Raw genomic sequence first — 19,912 nt, 5'->3', positions numbered from 1 at the left:
GTCCGGGAAGGCGTCCCAACATTCCTTACGGGATGCGGTGTATATTCTCCTAGGGCGTCCCCCGTAGCACTAGTGGTAAAGAACCCTCTGGTCAGTGCAGGAGATGCAGGTTTGATCCCTGGGTCTGGACGAGCCACTGGAGTTCAAAATGGCAACCCATGCTAGTGTTCTTGCCTGCAAAATGCCATGGGTAGAGAAGCCTGGTGGGCTACAGTCCATGGGGCCGCAAAGAGCTGGACACAACCAAGCGACTGCACACACGCACACACATATGTTCTGCTACTGATTTTAAGTTAGGTTTGCATTTTCAGTTTGTTTTTCATTTCTGCTACATATTTTTAAACCTTCATCCTGAAGAGCAGAAGGCACAGTCTTTCTCACTGCTGAACATATGTTAAGCATCTGAGTGTTTCTTGATTAATTCCTATAAGAGGAAATCATTTCAAATGGATTTGATATGCTTACTTTGAATGTAAAAGTCCCTTTATGCAGGTGAAATGAAAATCAGTATCTGTATAATTAATCCAAAAGATGATGTTCCTCTGGAAAAACAGATAATTGAATCTTAAGTATGGTTCCTGTTTAAATAAGCTAGAGCTGTACTGTCTGATCAGTATGGTAACCACTAGCTACCTTTGGCTCTTGAACATTTCAAATGTGACTTGTCCAAATTAAGATATGCTGTAAGTGTAAATATAATACATACCAGATTTCAGAGACTTAATATGATAAAGTAAAAATATCTCAATAATTATTTTTATGTTGGTGACATATTAAAATAATTTTTTGTATATTGAATTAAATGAATGTAAAAATGGCCAACTTTCACCACTTTTATCAGCATAGTATTGGAAGTCCTAGCCAGAACAATTAGGCAAGAAAAAGAAATAAAAGGCAAAGTGAAAGAAAAAGAAAAAGTGAAATTGTTGCTATTTGCAAATTACATGACATTACATAGAGAAAACCCTAACAACTTCACCAAAAATCTGTTAGAACCAATAAATGAATTCAGTGAAGTTGTAGGATACAAAAAATCAATACAAACATTTGTTGTGCTTCAATATACTATAAATTATTAGAAAGAGGAACTAAAAAATTTCATTTACAATTTCATCAAAAAGACTACATAGATATTAAATACCTAAATAAATTTAACCCAGGTGGTGAAAGATCTCCACACTGAAAACTGTAAGACACAGTTAAAGGAAATTGAGTAAGACTAAAATAAATGGAAGGGGATGACAGAGGAGGAGATGGTTGAATGGCATCACCAACTCAATGGACATGAGTTTGAGCAGGCTCCGGGAGATGGTGAAGGACAGGGAAGCCTGGTGTGCTGCAGATGGGGTGGGGTCACAAAGAGTTGGACACGACTGAGTAACTGAACAATAGCAACAAAATAAATGGAAAGATATTCCATTAATAGAAGACTTCCTGTTAAAATGTCTATACTACTCAGAACAATTGCAGATTCATTGCAGTCCCTATCAAAATTCCAGTGGCACTTTTCACATAGAACAAACAATCATGTAATTTGTATGGAACCACAAAAGACCTCAAATTACCAGAGCAATCTTAACAAAGCCAGAGGCATCATGATTCCTGATGTATATAACAAAGCTATAATAATCAAACAGTATGATATTGGCATAAAAGAAGACACACAGACCAGTGGACCCAAACAACCCAAAGATAAACCCATGCATATGTGGTCAACTAATTTTTGACAATAAAGCCAAGAATACAATGGAGAAAGAAATGCTGTAGGAAAAAGTAGATGGCCACATGCAAAAGAATGAAACTGGACCTCTGTCTTTCACCATACACAAAAATGAACTGAAAATGGATGAAAGGTTTTAACATAAGACCTGAATCCATAAAACTCCAAGAAGAAAACGTACAGAAAAAGAGCCTTGCCATTTACTTGGCAATGATTTTTCTTTTGGATGTGACCCCAAAAGCAAAGACAACAGAAGCAAAAAATAACAAATAAGTGGGACTACATTAAACTCTAAAAAGCCTCTGTGCAGGAAAGGAAGCCATCTTCTGCAGAGGAAACCATTAACAAAGTGAAAACTCAGCCTACTAAAAGGGAGAAAATATTTGCCAATCATAGATATGGTGTTAATGTCTAAAATATATAAAGAACTCATACAACTCAATAGTAAAAATCCAAACAATCCAATTAAAAAATGGGCAGGGGATCTGAATAGCCTTTTCTCCTAATCATCAGGAAACTGCAAATCAAAGCCACGGTCAGTTCACCTCACACCTGCTAGACTTCTCTTCTTATCAAAAAAGATAGCAAGTGTTGCTGAGGCTGTAGAGAAAAGGGAACCCTTGTGCATTGTGGTGACAGTGTAAATTGGTACAGCCACTATGGAAAGCAGTATTGAGCTTCCTCAACAAATTGAGAATAGCACTTTTATCTAACCCAGCAGTCCCACTTGGGGGCATTTAATCCAAAGAAAAGGAAAACACCAACTTGAAGGGCTATCTTTTCTCTCATGTTCGCTGCAGCATTATTTGCAATAGTCAAGACATGGAAACAACTTTAACAACTTTGTGTCCGTCAATGGATAAATGGATGAAGAAAATGTGACGTTTTATACAGACACACAGGAATATTATTCAGCCATAAAAAGAAGGAAATCTTGCCATTTGTAGCAACATGGATGGACCTTGAGGGCATTATGCTAGGTGAAATGCATCAGACAGAGAAAGAAATACAGGGTGGTCTGATTTATATGTGGAATCTAAAATATGCAATAAAAACCCGTCTCATAGATACAGACCCATCACAAGCACGGAAATTGAAACTGTAATCAGAAATCTTCCAGCAAAAAAAGCCCAGGTCCAGACGGCTTCACAGCTGAATTCTACCAAAAATTTCGAGAAGAGCTAACACCTATCCTACTCAAACTCTTCCAGAAAATTGCAGAGGAAGGTAAACTTCCAAACTCATTCTATGAGGCCACCATCACCCTAATACCAAAACCTGACAAAGATACTACAAAAAAAGAAAACTACAGGCCAATATCACTGATGAACATAGATGCAAAAATCCTCAACAAAATTCTAGCAATCAGAATCCAACAACACATTAAAAAGATCATACACCATGACCAAGTGGGCTTTATCCCAGGGATGCAAGGATTCTTCAATATCTGCAAATCAATCAATGTAATTCACCACATTAACAAATTGAAAAATAAAAACCATATGATTATCTCAATAGATGCAGAGAAGGCCTTTGACAAAATTCAACATCCATTTATGATAAAAACTCTCCAGAAAGCAGGAATAGAAGGAACATACCTCAACATAATAAAAGCTATATATGACAAACCCACAGCAAACATTATCCTCAATGGTGAAAAACTGAAAGCATTTCCCCTAAAGTCAGGAACAAGACAAGGGTGCCCACTTTGACCGCTACTATTCAACATAGTTCTGGAAGTTTTGGCCACAGCAATCAGAGCAGAAAAAGAAATAAAAGGAATCCAAATTGGAAAAGAAGAAGTAAAACTTTCACTGTTTGCAGATGACATGATCCTCTACATAGAAAACCCTAAAGACTCTACCAGAAAATTACTAGAGCTAATGAATGAATATAGTAAAGTTGCAGGATATAAAATCAACACACAGAAATCCCTTGCATTCCTATACACTAATAATGAGAAAGTAGAAAAAGAAATTAAGGAAACAATTCCATTCACCATTGCAACGAAAAGAATAAAATACTTAGGAATAGATCTACCTAAAGAAACTAAAGACCTATATATAGAAAACTATAAAACACTGATGAAAGAAATCAAAGAGGACACTAATAGATGGAGAAATATACCATGTTCATGGATTGGAAGAATCAATATAGTGAAAATGAGTATAATACCCAAAGCAATTTACAAATTCAATGCAATCCCTATCAAGCTACCAGCCATATTTTTCACAGAACTAGAACAAATCATTTCAAGATTTGTATGGAAATACAAAAAACCTCGAATAGCCAAAGCAATCTTGAGAAAGAAGAATGGAACTGGAGGAATCAATTTGCCTGACTTCAGGCTCTACTACAAAGCCACAGTCATCAAGACAGTATGGTACTGGCACAAAGACAGACATATAGATCAATGGAACAAAATAGAAAGCCCAGAGATAAATCCACACACATATGGACACCTTATCTTTGACAAAGGAGGCAAGAATATACAATGGAGTAAAGACAATCTCTTTAACAAGTGGTGCTGGGAAAACTGGTCAACCACTTGTAAAAGAATGAAACTAGATCACTTTCTAACACCGCACACAAAAATAAACTCAAAATGGATTAAAGATCTAAATGTAAGACCAGAAACTATAAAACTCCTAGAGGAGAATATAGGCAAAACACTCTCCTACATAAATCACAGCAGGATCCTCTATGATCCACCTCCCAGAATTCTGGAAATAAAAGCAAAAATAAACAAATGGGATCTAATTAAAATTAAAAGCTTCTGCACAACAAAGGAAACTATAAGCAAGGTGAAAAGACAGCCTTCTGAATGGGAGAAAATAACAGCAAATGAAGCAACTGACAAACAACTAATCTCAAAAATATACAAGCAACTTATGCAGCTCAATTCCAGAAAAATAAACGACCCAATCAAAAAATGGGCCAAAGAACTAAATAGACATTTCTCCAAAGAAGACATATGGATGGCTAACAAACACATGAAAAGATGCTCAACATCACTCATTATTAGAGAAATGCAAATCAAAACCACAGTAGGTACCACTTTACACCAATCAGAATGTCTGTGATCCAGAAATCTGCAAGCAATAAATGCTGGAGAGGGTGTGGAGAAAAGGGAACCCTCCTACACTGTGGGTGGGAATGCAAACTAGTACAGCCACTTTGGAGAACAGTGTGGAGATTCCTTAAAAAATTGCAAATAGAACTGCCTTATGACCCAGCAATCCCACTGCTGGGCATACACACCGAGGAAACCAGAACTGAAAGAGACACATGTACCCCAATGTTCATCGCAGCACTGTTTATAATAGCCAGGACATGGAAACAACCTAGATGTCCATCAGCAGATGAATGGATAAGAAAGCTGTGGTACATATACACAATGGAGTATTACTCAGCCGTTAAAAAGAATACATTTGAATCACTTCTGATGAGATGGATGAAACTGGAGCCGATTATACAGAGTGAAGTAAGCCAGAAAGAAAAACACCAATACAGTATACTAACACATATATATGGAATTTAGAAAGATGGCAGTGATGACCCTGTATGCAAGACAGCAAAAAAGACACAGATGTGTATAACGGACTCTTGGACTCAGAGGGAGAGGGAGAGGGTGGGATGATTTGGGAGAATGGCATTGTAACATGTATACTATCATGTAAGAATCGAATCGCCAGTCTATGTCTGACGCAGGATACAGCTTGCTTGGGGCTGGTGCATGGTGATGACCCAGAGAGATGTTATGGGGAGGGAGGTGGGAGGGGGGTTCATGTTTGGGAACGCTTGTACACCTGTGGTGGAGTCATGTCAATGTATGGCAAAACCAATAACAGTATTGTAAAGTAAAATAAAGTAAAAAAAAAAAAACCCCGTCTCATAGATACAAAGAACATACCAGTGATTGCCAGAAGTCGGGGGGTGGGGCGGAAGGATGGGAGAAATGCATGAAAGTGATCACAAGGTACAGCCATCAAATAAATAAGTCATGAGGATGTGATAATATAGCATAGTGACTACAGTTAACAATGCATAGTGAGTTGAATATTCGAACCTTGTTAAGAGAGTAGAAGTTTCATGCACTCTACACATCAAAACTGGAAACAGTCTGACTTTCTGCCTTCAAGAAATGAAAAAGCAATATATCAATTTAATTTTTGAAAATTTTCAAGAGCCACCATAATATAAATGCCATTTTATAACAGCATAATATAAATGCTGTTTTAATAATAATACTCCTACTCAGAGTTCCTATTTTAAAATGTAAATTAGCAATTTTAAATAGAAAGTCTGTCTCACCTATGTATGTAGAGACATTTTTTAAATCTGTAGTTCAAAAAATTAAAAGTGTAAAAACCAATCACAGAGAATTGGTTTTAGAGGCAGATGGTTTGCTTTTCTGCTAACAAAACCTGAGTCACATTTTCTTAATGTACAACCATTACTCTAAATAGGCTGAGCATCTTCAGAGAATAATTGATGGATATAGAGCATACGGTGGCTCCATTATGTCTGAAATAGTTAATGATGTCCAGTAAGTCTAATTAACTCCTAGAACTTAACCTAATATTCCAGGATGGTAGGGAACCTAGAGATTCATCATAATAGGTTCATTAAACATGTGTCTGTATGGAAGAGACAGTATTCCTTTAAGTCTTGAGAGCGGTTTTATTGGTCTCACTAAGTCATCCACTTACCCTACTCTGTCAGCCTACTGACAGTTCTGCACTCCAGGGAAAAAGACCAGCATCCGTTCTTTTTTGTGTTTTTTTTAGAGCTCTTCAAAGTATTGCTTTAACCTCCCTTAGTAACATGTGTCTGACAACTTTTATGATCATCATAGCCTGTGGATTTAATCTCTTGAGCTTCATTTTCCTCATCTGTAAATTGCAGATAAAAACCTGCTGTACCTTGAACACAGTAAGTGCTCAGATAATGTCTTGAGTGAAGGAGAATCACTCCATCTGAAATACCACTTCTTTGCCAAGCATCTCCCAGACAAAGCTTGTTCACTTCCTTCTCCTTCACTCCCTCAGTTTTATTGGATTTTAGATATGTTTGCATTACCTTTTAAATAATTTCTTAAACTTACAGATTTTGGGGAAGCCAGGCTTCTTGGGGGATGGGATGTCTGTGGCCTCCCATTAGAATATACAACCCATTTTGGCTCCTGCCTCACGCTTCCATCCCATCTCCTGAATCAGACTATCTACACATCTTTACCTGTTAGTAAAAGGTAAAGTCCTCGAAGGCACACACATTCATGTCTGTATCCTTAGTGCCAGCACAGGCACTTCATAATTACATGTCAAACACGTAAGTTTATACATGTATGCAGATGACACCTGAAACGATTTTAAGTACCACACATAACCTAGCCTGGCAGAGTTTATCTCATTTTGTCTGTCAGCTGGCTATAAACTAGTAGCTGAATTAAGGCATTTGCTAATTGTTCAAATCATGACATCTTTTTTTTTTTTTTTTTTTTCATTTTAAAAGACTGTTCAGGTAGGAGAGGAAATTCTGATCTTATTGGCAGAATAACAGAAGCAAGCAAAAGGGATGAAAATGTTAGAACTTTGACTATATAATCTGTACAGCTTCTCTATGAAGTAGACATGATTGTTCACACTTTGCACATATGAGGAAACTGAAGTTGGAAAGGTAAATAACCAAGTTGATAGAACTAGAGAGTGGTAGAGCCATGATTTAATCCTAGGTCCGACCTACTAACATCATGAAGGGGCTCATAGGTTTTGACAGCAAGCTGCCTCCTTGGGGGCATCTAAGCAGAACAGTGTCACAGGTACAGAGGGATCAAGTGCTTGCCGCTCTTGCTTTCCTGTGCTCGAGTGCTTCAGGCCTCCACAGGACTCCTTTACACACTGTCACCCACTTCAGAGGTGCTTCCCCAGTGGCTCAGCGGCAAAGAATCCGCCTTCAGTGCAGGAGATGCAGGTTTGATCCCTGGGGCAACCCACTCCAGTGTTCTTGCCTGGAGAATCCAATGGACAGAGGTACCTGACGGGCTACAGTCCATAGGGTTGCAAAGAGTTGAACACGACCTAAGTGACTAGCATGCACGCACTCACCCACTTCAAAAGAACACAGCCTCACTCTGTTACTTACAGAAGTAAGGTGGGCTGGCATCCAGGGCAAATGGCCCTCCTTCCTCCAGCTGACGGGAAGAGAGCTGAATATTTGAATTCTGCCAATTTGCCAACCTCGGCTTTGCAGTCTTCTGTCTTTCCAGCTTTGGAGAAAAGCTGTGGGACATCACTGAGAGCAATAGAATATTAAGTGCCTAGTTCTCATCCTTTGCTCCAGGAAAGAAAAGTTTGAGATAATGAATGAAAATTATAAAATCAATTTTAATGTTGCCCATATTTTTCACTTCTATTTCTCTAAAACATGAAAGTCTCAAAAGTCAGACTGCTTCTGTGTTCCGTAATATAATTTACATTAAATTTCATTGGAAGAGGAATTTAACCGGTCCTCACAAGCCAATATTCTTATTATCATTAGACTACGGGTTTTCCTTAAAACAGTTGACGGTGATGTCTTTGAAGCAAATAGATAAGGCACAACTTTTATATTCAAACAGAGCAAGCAAGTTTAGGTTATGTTTATCACATATTACATGGTTGCTTATAGCTTCACATATAGCTATCACTTTTATTTTTTGTCTACAGTTAAAAACAGGCTGACTGGTTGTCTTAGAACAACTATATTTAGTTCCTCTGTACTCTGAACAAACAAAAATGGAAAAAATTTTGAATTTGAGTGTTTTAAATGTTGACTTGAAATTAAATGTTCAGCCAGCCAGTCCTCTGGGGTAGAAATGAAAGAGGAATCTGTGGAGTGACATCGTGAAGATGGAAACATGGGTCATTCCCCACTTCAGTCGCCTTCACAAGAAGCCCTAACGACTATCCACAGACAAGACACCGTTGTGACGGTCCTAGAATGCAAGGGTGAGGCTGAAGCACCCTCCTGCACACGGGAAACTGGAGCCCGTCCTCCAGCCCCACCTACAGTGCTGCTTGAGCAGAGAACGGGACCAGTGTGTCTCACCTTCTGCACTGGCCAAAGAATCGGGTGCACAGTCCAGGTCCTTAAACAATGGGCTGCTCTGACTGTGGGGCCCATTCGGCTGTCCTGGTCAGGCAGGCGAGCTAATTCATAACCACAGCTGCTGACAAGTACACAGTACTGACCATCCAGGCAGCCTGACCGGAGAACCCAGGCAACCACAGAGCCCCCTCCAAAAGCCTCACGTGGCCAGAGAACCAAGCCAGCAGTCCCGTCCAGCCACAGCACACACCCTACAACTTCAGAGCTCAGGTGTGGCCTTGCCCACAAAGACCACCTTGATGGCAAGCCCCACCTGTCCAAGGGGTCTACCCGCTCACATGTCCACAATCCCAAGCTGAGCTGACTGGAAGGACTGTCTGCCAAATGTAACCTGTTAAGTCTAGAAGATGAGACTGTTTACTCAAATGTGCAAATACCCATGTAAGAAACCAGGGATCGAGAAAAATCAGGTAAACATAATAGTACCAGTGGAATCTGTTACAATAAAATGCCAATAAATGACCCTAAGAAAATGGAAATCCATGAAATTCAAAGAATTCAGAATGATCCTTTTAAAGAAGTTTAGTGAACTATAAGAAGACAGATAACTTAATAAAATCGGGGGGCGGGGGGGGGGATGCATGAACAAAATGAGATCAACAAAAAATAGGAACCATCAAAAATAAACCAAACAGAAGTCCTCAATCTAAAGAACATAATGACCGAACTCAAAAAATTTAGTAGAGAGCTTTAAAATCAGAATTGACCATGCAGTAGAAAGAAGCAATGACAGGGCATTTGGAATTATTCCGTCAGAGGAAAAGAGCTGAAGAAGGCCTATGTGACTTACAGGACACCATCAAAAGAAACAATATCTGCATTATATGTACCCCCAGGAGGATAAAGGGGCAGGAAATGTATAAAAGCAATGTGTGCTGGGCTTAGTTGCTCAGTCAAGTCCAACTCTTTGTGAATCCATGGACTGTAGCCCACCAGGCTCCTCTGTCCATGGGGATTCTCCAGGCCAGAATACTGGAGTGGGTTGCCATGCCCTCCTCCAGGGGATCTCCCCAACCCAGGGATCAAACCCAGGTCTCCCGCATTGCAGGCAGATTCTTTACCATCTGAGCCACAAGGGAAGCCCATATAAAGCAATACTTGCTGAAAAATAAGGTAAGAAATGGACATTTGGATTCATGAGGCCCAAAGGACACCAGATATCAATAGAGTGACCCAAATAGTTCTAAAAGTCAATGACAAAAAAGACTTCAATGCAGCGAGAGAAAGGAACACATTATATTTAAGGGAATTCCCATAATGGGCAGATTGCTCAAAAGAAATTTTTCAGGCCAGGAGAGAATGGGATAATATATTCAAAATATTGGAAGAAAAAAATCTGTCAACAATTCTATACCTGGCAAAGCTGTCCTTCAGAAATGAAGGCATGCTTGCCTGAACAAACAAAAGCTGAATGAGTTTATCACCACTAGGCCTGCCTTACAAGAAATGCTAAAGGGAGTTCTTCACGCAGAAATAAAATAATGCTTGTTTACATCATAAAATCAGATGAACATGGGTATATAACTTCCTGGTATTGGTAAATAATCAAATCAGATTATTTAATATGGTAACAGTGGCACATAATTCTCTTACAACTCTGGTTTAAAAGTTTTAAAAAATGTATTAAGAAGCTGTAACTTCTATAGTTGTTACTGTATACACAATATAAAAAGTATGTAAACTGTAACACGTGACAGAGGACGAAGTAAATTGTAATTGCAGAAATGCTATTGAAGTTAAGTTGTCATCAGCTTAAAACAGGATATCATAATGGTAAGATGGTTTATATAAGGCTCATAGCAACCACAGAGGAAAAGCTTGTTACACAAAAGTTCTTGAAAAAGTGAAAGTACACCAGTACAAAAAGTCATCATCACAAAAAAAGGCAGCAGGATAAGAAGCAAGGAACAGCAGAGCTACAAAACAGCAAAATAACAAAATGGCAGTGGTGAGTCCTCCAGCAATAAGTACTTTACTTCAATCAAAGACACAGAATTGGCTGACTGACTTAAGAAGCAAAATAAAAAAATATACTGCCTACAAAAAGGTTCACTGTAAAGACACAGGCTGAGACTGAAAGGACGGGAAAAGGCAGTTCAAGCAGATGATAGCCAAGAAAACAGAGGTAGTGTTGCTGCCCCCAGATTTGGCTTTTTCTACCCACCAAAGTCGAATAAAAATTACGGAGACAGTCTGGATGAAATAGAAAGGTGCCTTTAAATTCTCAGGCAGTGGAGAGGGGAACACAGTAGGCTTCTCCCTCAAGAAATGTGCCCCCCAATGAGGAGTCTAGGGGCTTATATAAGCTGAAGGATGTGCCCCCCACCATGAGGAGTCTAGGGGCTTATATGAGCTGAAGGCCCGCCGTCAGGAGTCTGCAGTGAGGAACAACGGAGTTCGGATCTCGTCTTCCTCTTGCACTGTTTCAAAACCAGTCATAGACTGGTGTCAGCACCCCAGTACCTGAATCTGACGATTCCATGGCTCTGCAGCCTTCTTTCTGATGGGTAACTACAAGACAAGAGACTGCTGTAAAGATGAGCACCAGTTACAGGGCGTATTTGGCACAGAGTCAAAGAATAATAGGTGCGAAATGTATAGCTCATACAGAGTTAGGGGACAGAATAGCAAACTTAGTTACAGACATTCAGAGTTAGGAGCAGATAAAGTAAAAACCAAAAACTACGAATGTTCAGGCCTTGCTCACTGTTCTGTTTATCTTCTTTGATCTCAAGAAAGGGAAAGAATAAAAACTTAATTCCTCTTTTTTCCTTTCCACTGCAAGAGTAGTACTCATATCAGTACTCCATACTCATATCAGGAAAAATAGACACTAAGCTAATTCCATTTGAGCTGTTTCAAATCCTAAAAGATGATGCTGTGAAAGTGCTGCAGTCAGCATGCCAGCAAATTTGGAAAACTCAGCGGTGGCCACAGGACTGGAAAACGTCAGTTTTCATTTCAGTCCCAAAGAAAGGCAATGCCAAAGAATGCTCAAACTACCACACAATTGCACTCATCTCACACACTAGTAAAGTAATGCTCAAAATTCTTCAAGCCATGCTTCAGCAATACGTGAACCGTGAACTTCCAGATGTTCAAGCTGGATTTAGAAAAGACAGGAACCAGAGATCAAATTGCCAACAGCTACTGGATCATCAAAAAAGCAAGAGAGTTCCAGAAAAACTTCTGCTTTATTGACTACGCCAAACCCTTTGACTGTGTGGATCACAATAAACTGTGGGAAATTTTGAAAAAGATGGGAATACCTGACCTGCCTCCTGAGAAATCTGTATGCAGGTCAGGAAGCAACAGTTAGAACTGGACATGGAACAACAGACCGGTTCCAAATCAGGAAAGGAGTACATCAAGACTGTATATTGTCACCCTGCTTATTTAACTTCTATGCAGAGTACCACCCAACATTAGAGCACCTAACTATATAAAACAGAACTACAAGGAGAGACAGACAGAAATAAACAACAAATAGTTGGGGACTTTAATACCCCATGGTTAATAATGGGGGCTTCCTGGTGGCTCAGCTGGTAAAGAATACACCTGCAATGTGGGAGACCTGGGTTTGATCCCTGGGTGGGGAAAATTCCCTGGAGAAGGGAAAAGCTACCCACTCTAGTATTCTGGCCTGGAGAATTCCATGGAGTATACAGTCCATGGGGGTCACACAGACAGATCATCTAGACAGAAAATCAGTAAGGAAACAGTGAATTTTAACAACACTTGACTAAGTTGTAACAGACATACACAGAATATTGGGTCTAATAACCACAGGATACACATTCTTCTCAAGTGCACTCAGAACATCTTCTAGCATGATCATATGTTAGGCCACAAAACAAGTTTTAGCAAATTCACAGAGACTGAAATCTTATCAAATATCTTCTCTGACCACAATGGTATGAAACTGGAAATCATAACAGAAGGAAAACTAGAAAACTTGTGAATACATGGAAGTTAAATACTTAACACTGTCCTGAAAAACCAATAGATCAAGATGAAATTAAATGAAAAAAAGTATCTTGAGACAATTGACAATAGAACCAAAACATACAGACTTATAAGGTACGGCAAAAGTAGGTCTCAGAGGAAAGTTTATATCTATAAATGTGTACCTCAAGAAAATAGATCTCAACCTTTTACACCTCAAGAATCTAGAAGATGAAGAACAAACTAAGCCTAAAGTTAGGCAGAAAAGAAAATAGACTTTAGAACATTAAAAAATGAAACAGAGACCAGAAAACCAATTGGGAAAAAATTAATAAAACTAAGGTCTGGCTCTGTGAAAAAATAAATATTTGTTTATTGAGATAAACCAAGGGGAAGAGGGAGATTTTCTGATAATATAGAAATACAAAGGTTCATAAAGAAGCTTCAGTGACCAACCATACACCAACAACACAAACAGTAGATAAATTACTAGATACACAGAACCTATCATGACTCAATTAGGAAGAAATAGAAAATCTGAACAAACCAGTTACTAGGAGAGTATTGAATCAGTGATCAAAAATCTCCTGAAATAGAAAAGTCCAGGGCCAGATGTCTTCTCACGGATACATTTTACCAAACATTTGAAGAATAATTAACACCAATCCTCAAAATATCCAAAAATATCGAAGAGAGAACACTTCCAAACTCATGTCACAAGGCTAGCATTTCCCTGACACCAAAGCCGGTAAGGACACCTCAACAAAACAAAACTACAGACCAATATCCCTGATAAACATAGGTGCAAAATTTTTCAACAAAACCGCCAACCCAATTTAGCAGCACATTAAAAGGATCATACACATTGACCAAGCAGGATTCATTCCCGGATGCAAGAATAGTTCAACATATGCATACCAATAAATTCAATATGTCACACTAACAAAATGAAAGATAAAAATCATATGATTATCTCAATAGATGCAGGAAAAGTTTTGACATAATTTAACATCCATTCATGATAAAAAGTCTCAACAAACTAGCTGTAGGAAAGAGATGCACCTCAGTATATAAAGGAAGGCCATGTATATCAAGCCCCACCTAACACCATACTCAAAGGTGAAAGACTGAGGACTTTTCCTCTAGGATCAGGAACAAGACAAGGATGCCTACTCTCATCACTTCTTGTCAACAGCACTGGAAGTCCAAACCAGAGAAATCAGGCAAGAAAAACAAAAGTCTTCCAAATTGGACAGGGAAACATAAATTTGTTTGTAAATGATGTGATTTTATGTATAAAAAGCCTAAACAATCAAAAAGCAGATCAATGAATTCAGTAAAGTTGTAGGATATGAAATTCAGGATACATAAATCAAAAATGTATCTATATACTAACAATGACTTATCTGGGGGAAAAAAACTCTCATTTACAATAGTATCAAGAACAGTAAAATACTTAGCAATAAAGTTAACCAAGGCGATGAAAGATCTCTACATTGAGAACTATAATACAGATGAAAGAAACTGAAGAGTAAAATAAATGAAAAGACACTCCATGATCATGCATTGAAAGAATATTGTTAAAATATCTGTACTACTCAAAGCCACCTATAGATTCAATCCCCGTCAAGATTCCAATGGCATTTTTACAGAAGAAAAAAAAAATCCTAAAATGCATATGAAACTACACAAAAACCCTGAATAGCCAAAGCAATACTGAGAAAAAAAACAACAATGCTGGAGACATCACAGTTCCTGAATTCAAACTATACTATATAAAGATAGAATAATAAAAGCATTGCGCTTAGTCACTCAGTGTCCAACTCTTTGCGACCCCATGGACTGTAGCCCTCCAGGCTCCTCTGTTCATGGGGATTCTCCAGGCGAGAATACTGGAGTGAGTTGCCATGCCCTCCTCCAGGGGATCTTCCCAACCCAGGGATCAAAACAGGTCTCCTGCATTGCAGACGGATTGTTTACCATCTGAGCCACCAGGGAAACAATAAAAGCATTATGCTACTGGTATAAAAAGATACATAATCCAATGAAGCAGAATTGAGAACCAATGCATATACAGTGAGCTAATACAGAAAGACAGCCAAGAAAACTCAGTGGAGAAAAGCTGTCTAATAAATGGTGCTGGGAAATTGGATATTCACATGTAAAAGAGTGAAATTAGATCCCTATTTTTACATCACTCACCAAAAATTAACTCATAAAGGATTAAGACATTAAATAAAACCATAAAACTCCTAGAAGAAAACAGGAATAATGTTTCCTGACATGGGTCTTGGCAATGATTTTTTACATATGATATCTAAAGCATAAGCAGCAAAATAAAAAACAAGTGGGACTACATCAAACTAAAAAGCTTCTGCACAGCAAAAGAAAGAATAACAAAACACAAAGACAACCAAAGCAATGGGATTAGATATTTGCAAATCATACTGAGAAGGGGTTAATATTCAAAATATATAAAGAACTCCTAGAACTGAAAAAAAACCAATGGTCAAAGGACCTGAATAAACATTTTTCCAAGAAGACATACAGAAGGCCAATAGACGTACGAAAAGGGTAGTTTACATCACTAATCAGGGAAACTAACTCAAAACCACACCAAGTTATCACCTTATACCTATTAGACTGGCTGTCATCAAAAAGACAAAGGAACAAATTCTGGAGAGGACATGGAGAGAAAGGAAGCTTTGTGCACTGTTGGTGGGAATGTAAATTGGTACAGCCACCATGCAAAACTGTATGGAGGTTTCTCAAAATTAAACATGAATCTACCATATTACCAGCAATCCCACTTCTGGGTGTATATGCAACGGAAGCAAAATCCCTACATCCAAAGATAACTGCACTCCTATCTTCATTACAGCATTACTTACAATAGCTAAGATATGAAAACAAGCTAAGTGAATACTGTTGAGTCATAAAAAGGAAACTCTGCCATTTGCAACAGTATGAACCGACCTTGAGGGTATTATGCTAAGTGAAATAAGAAAGATAAATACCGTATGATCTCACTTATACATGGTATCTGAAAGACTCAGATTCATAGGAAAAATATCAGATTTGTGATTGCCAGACTCAGGGAGTGGAGAGAATGAGATAAAAGTGATCAGAAGATACAGACGTCCAGTTATAAGATAAATAAGTACTGACTATGTAGTATACAACATGGTGAGAATCCTTGCCGATGCTGTATGGTATATTTGAAAAGTGGTAAGAGAACAGACATTATAAAGTTCTCATCACAAGGGAGAAAATGTAATTATATAAGGTAATGGATGTTAACTAAACTTATTTTGTAAATTATTTCATAATGTATGCACAGGTCATTATATGTGCTATACATGTTAAATTTATACAGTATTATATGTCAATTTTCTCAAAACTAGAGGAAAAAATAATAAGTAATTTGTTTTATTGCTGTCTACAGGAAGTTATCTCTCTGCCAATCTTATGTATTTTATTTCATGATTGACCCTCAGACACTTGGGGAGAGGGGAGTTCAGTATTAATTTCAAATACTTCATTAACATTTTTTTCTTTTCTTCTAAAAGAGACTTGAATGTTTTGTCTAAAAGCATAATTTGAAAAAAAACATACTCCAAAATAACTGTAGTGACAGAGTAAACTGAATTTCATGATTTTGTGTATTCAGTTTATCTTTGTTTTCTATCATTTTTATTCTACTTTTCATAGAGGAATTTCATTGTAACCTTACCATTAAGTGTAACCATTGTTATGGACTGAGTGTTTGTGTCCCCCTAAATTCACATATTGAAGCCATAATCCCCAATGTGACAGTATTTGGAGCTGGAGCCTTTTGGAGATAATGAGAACCTCATGGGACCCTCATGATGGGATTAGCACCCTGACAAAAAGAAGAGGTAGAGTTCCCCACCATGTGAGCATACAGCAGGAAGGCAGCTATCTGTAAACCAGCCAGGAAGAGGGGGTCTTACCAGAACCAGCAATGCTGGTACCCTGATCTGGGACTTTCCAAGCCTCTGAATTACGAGAAATCACGTCTGCTATTTAAACCACTCAGCCTATGCATTTTGTTATACAAAACCAAACTAAAACATGTTTAATAACTGATCCTGGTGGAATTGTAAACTGCAGAAAAAAAGAAAACGTGATTTATAAGATTGGGTAAAAATGGCCTTAACTCAGATATTTCATGCAAAGTAAAAACTGTATATTCTCATATCCTAAATAAAGCTATTTCAGTTCTTTTCCTATTTAAAAATTATTTAGGATGCAACAATGTCTTAGAAAAAACAATATATATAATATAATTGTCTACCCAGGATAATCCAAAGTCCCTGCTCTGCCTTCAGAAAGGAATTTGTGTGCAGCAGCAAACTAGGAAAGTAATTTTGTACTCCTGTTCTTTGAGCCCAGGTGCAAACTAGGATTTTAACCTAATTAGTCACCAGAATCTTAAACGCACTGTGTTGAGTCCAGGTGGGTTGTGTGTTACCCACTGTTTCACTGGGGAGTTTCCAACTCTAAAGCTAGTCCTCTGAAGCCCCCTAAATTGCCTTTCTGAATAAATGGTATGAAATGTGTGAACTGTTCCCTAACCTTTAGGAGAACAAGGCTTCTTTCCTTAACAGACTTCCTGTGACTCCCTCCACAACCATCACCCTCACCCTCTGTATATGTAATTATGCCTGGATTTGTAAATTTAATGTGTATGTTTATTCATATCATTCAGAAACCTCATCTAAGAAAAGCTCCAGATTACTGGAGAGGCAGAAACACTGAATTGCCTTTTAGGGCAACAGTCCCAGGAGGTTGACTCTGCGTTCCTGCAGTTTCAGTTTGTAACCTCCTGTTTGCCTTAGTAAACGTGTTGACAACTATGAAAAAGAAATAGTTTGACTTTTAATAAGTAAACTGTGTGAACTGGTAATACTGATGATATATTATCCTATAATACTGTTTCTGAATTTTTAAATTGCCTTTTCAAGATTTCCTCAGAAGGATAACAGGCTCCCTCTAGCGGGGAGTGACCATTATAATCGAATTATTTTATGTACTTCAAAGCTGTGCAACGTCATAGTTGCACTTTGTTGGAAGGAAAAGAGGCCTTTTCTGGCTCTTGACATTTGTTTATTTCTCTGCATAACGTTTATTTTTCCCTTTCTGATTTCTTCTGATTATATCAGGGCATGTTGACAGGACAGTCACGATTTAGTCATGTCGATAATGTGAACTGCTCTTTTATAAGCAAAGAGAAATGAGGTTACCAATGGATTCCTACATGTTAACTTCAGCAAACTTTTGTTAGGAAATAAATATATATATAGTTGTGTACAGATTTATGTAATTTATAAATATATAAATTTTAATAATACAACATAACTCCAAAACCTTTATTTTGACAATTAAGTAATGACCTGGGAGTCTGCTTTTTGACCTCTGAGTTCCGATTAATTTTACACAAAGCGAGCCTTGTTCACTTTGGCTTGTCTTTCTTTATGAGGAAAAAAACAACCAAAATCCTCTACTTTTTTTTTTTTTAATAATTAGCTTTCTGTCCCATATCATTTATACTCGAAACTAAAACTGCCTTTTTATAGAGCTTAATTAAATATTAAAATGTTAATTCTGAATCATCAAAAAATTAAAATTGCACCCAGGCAAGGAACTAAGTAACCTATTACAGAAATGGATGTTGGTTTTACAATTAGTAAAGAAGAAAAAGAAAACACTTCACTGAAATTTAGTGTTGAGACTGACATATTCCCCAAACGGATAAATAACCTGTAGCCAACTCTATGGGGAGTGGTCACAGCAAGTTATAGGAAATTTCAGCTGTAGAATCCCACTTACAGATCATCTATTAATTCCAAGTGTGTGCCTAATTGCTTTTTGGTAACTCTCAACAGTCATTCTACACTGGAGGGAAGTCGGCTCTCACCAAGCCTGTGTTTTCTTACGTTCTTACAGCACATCAGACGCTCAGCTTTGGAACACTAGTCAGCACTTCCAACGCCTACGACGGATCTGGTGTTGTGGCTGTGGAGACGGACCGTCCCCTGCTCTGGACCATGGCTGTAAAACTCTGACCAGCACTGACCTCCGTCGCTGCGCCTCTGACATACCTCATTTGCCAACAACATCATGCTCAACAAGAACAGTCCTCCTGGGCTGGCAGGATCTAAACCTGACCCCTGGGAGGCCCGCTAGTTTTAAAGACTTTACATGTTCTGATCATGCAGGGAGCGCTATAAATGACAGATTTCAGTTTTACTCTGACCAGGGAAGGGGGGAGGGTCGTCATTATTTAAAGTAAATATGCTCTGTTAGATTCAGTTGGAAAACTAATGTGGGTCATCTCACTCTCAAGTTCAGTCCTGATCACTCTTATTAATCACTCCAGGTACCCCCAGAAAACGGCTTGTAATTTTGAAGCTGAGAAAGCTCTGAGGTTCCGTGGTGTCCAGCACATACACCTCCTCCTGTTGATCCTTAAATGCTTGCTTCTATCTCATAATGTTCTCTCTCTCAGTCTTATGTGGATTCCCTTTCACTGAAAAATATAATTCCTTCTAGCTTGGGATGCTAGAACCGCACCATTTTATTCTGACCTTAACAGTTTGGGGTATTATCTTTTAATGATAAATAAAAAATCACTAGCCTGATTATTAAAATCTAAAACAAGTAGAACCCACCCAGCTGCTTTACATGACACAAACCCAGTGCTGCTGTAAAGAATGAGAGCGGCTTCTCTCTTTGGTGCTGCGACAGAGGGAGGGTCACGTTGTAAGTGGAGAAAAGTGGGGCCCGTTGAACTAGCATGCAGCTGTGCATAATCATTAGAGATCATTTTTAAATTATTTATGCAAATACATGTGAAACTGAATCCAGATGTGAAATAAAAATATTTAGTTATCAACATGCCTCTCTGTGGTCAGTTTTTCAAGAAGACAGTCCATTTTCTCATCTGTATTTTATGATGACCAATCTTTCTTAATCAATGTTACATACCCACCCCCCCCAAAAAAAAACTGCTCAAAGGTTGACTCACAGCTGCAGTTCTTCACACACCTGATTTTCGAGGGCAGCCCAGGGTGG

At 38.3% G+C, this 19,912-nt stretch overlaps 1 protein-coding gene across 1 annotated transcript in view; it reads left to right on the top strand.

Moving 5' to 3' along the window:
- Positions 1 to 19,651, top strand: part of TPK1 (thiamin pyrophosphokinase 1) — a 390,159-nt gene extending 370,508 nt beyond the window's left edge. The window contains exon 8 of the mRNA XM_052638857.1: positions 18,785 to 19,651. Within this exon, the coding sequence (XP_052494817.1) occupies positions 18,785 to 18,903 (119 nt within the window). The 3' untranslated portion in view covers positions 18,904 to 19,651. The remainder of the gene's footprint in view (positions 1 to 18,784) is intronic.
- Positions 19,652 to 19,912: the final 261 nt, after the last annotated feature.

Source organism: Budorcas taxicolor, chromosome 4 (genome assembly GCF_023091745.1).
Source record: "Budorcas taxicolor isolate Tak-1 chromosome 4, Takin1.1, whole genome shotgun sequence".
Classification (NCBI taxonomy): Eukaryota; Metazoa; Chordata; class Mammalia; order Artiodactyla; family Bovidae; genus Budorcas; species Budorcas taxicolor.
The sequence above is the reverse complement of the archived record's forward strand: the minus strand, read 5'-3'. Positions and strand labels throughout refer to the sequence as shown.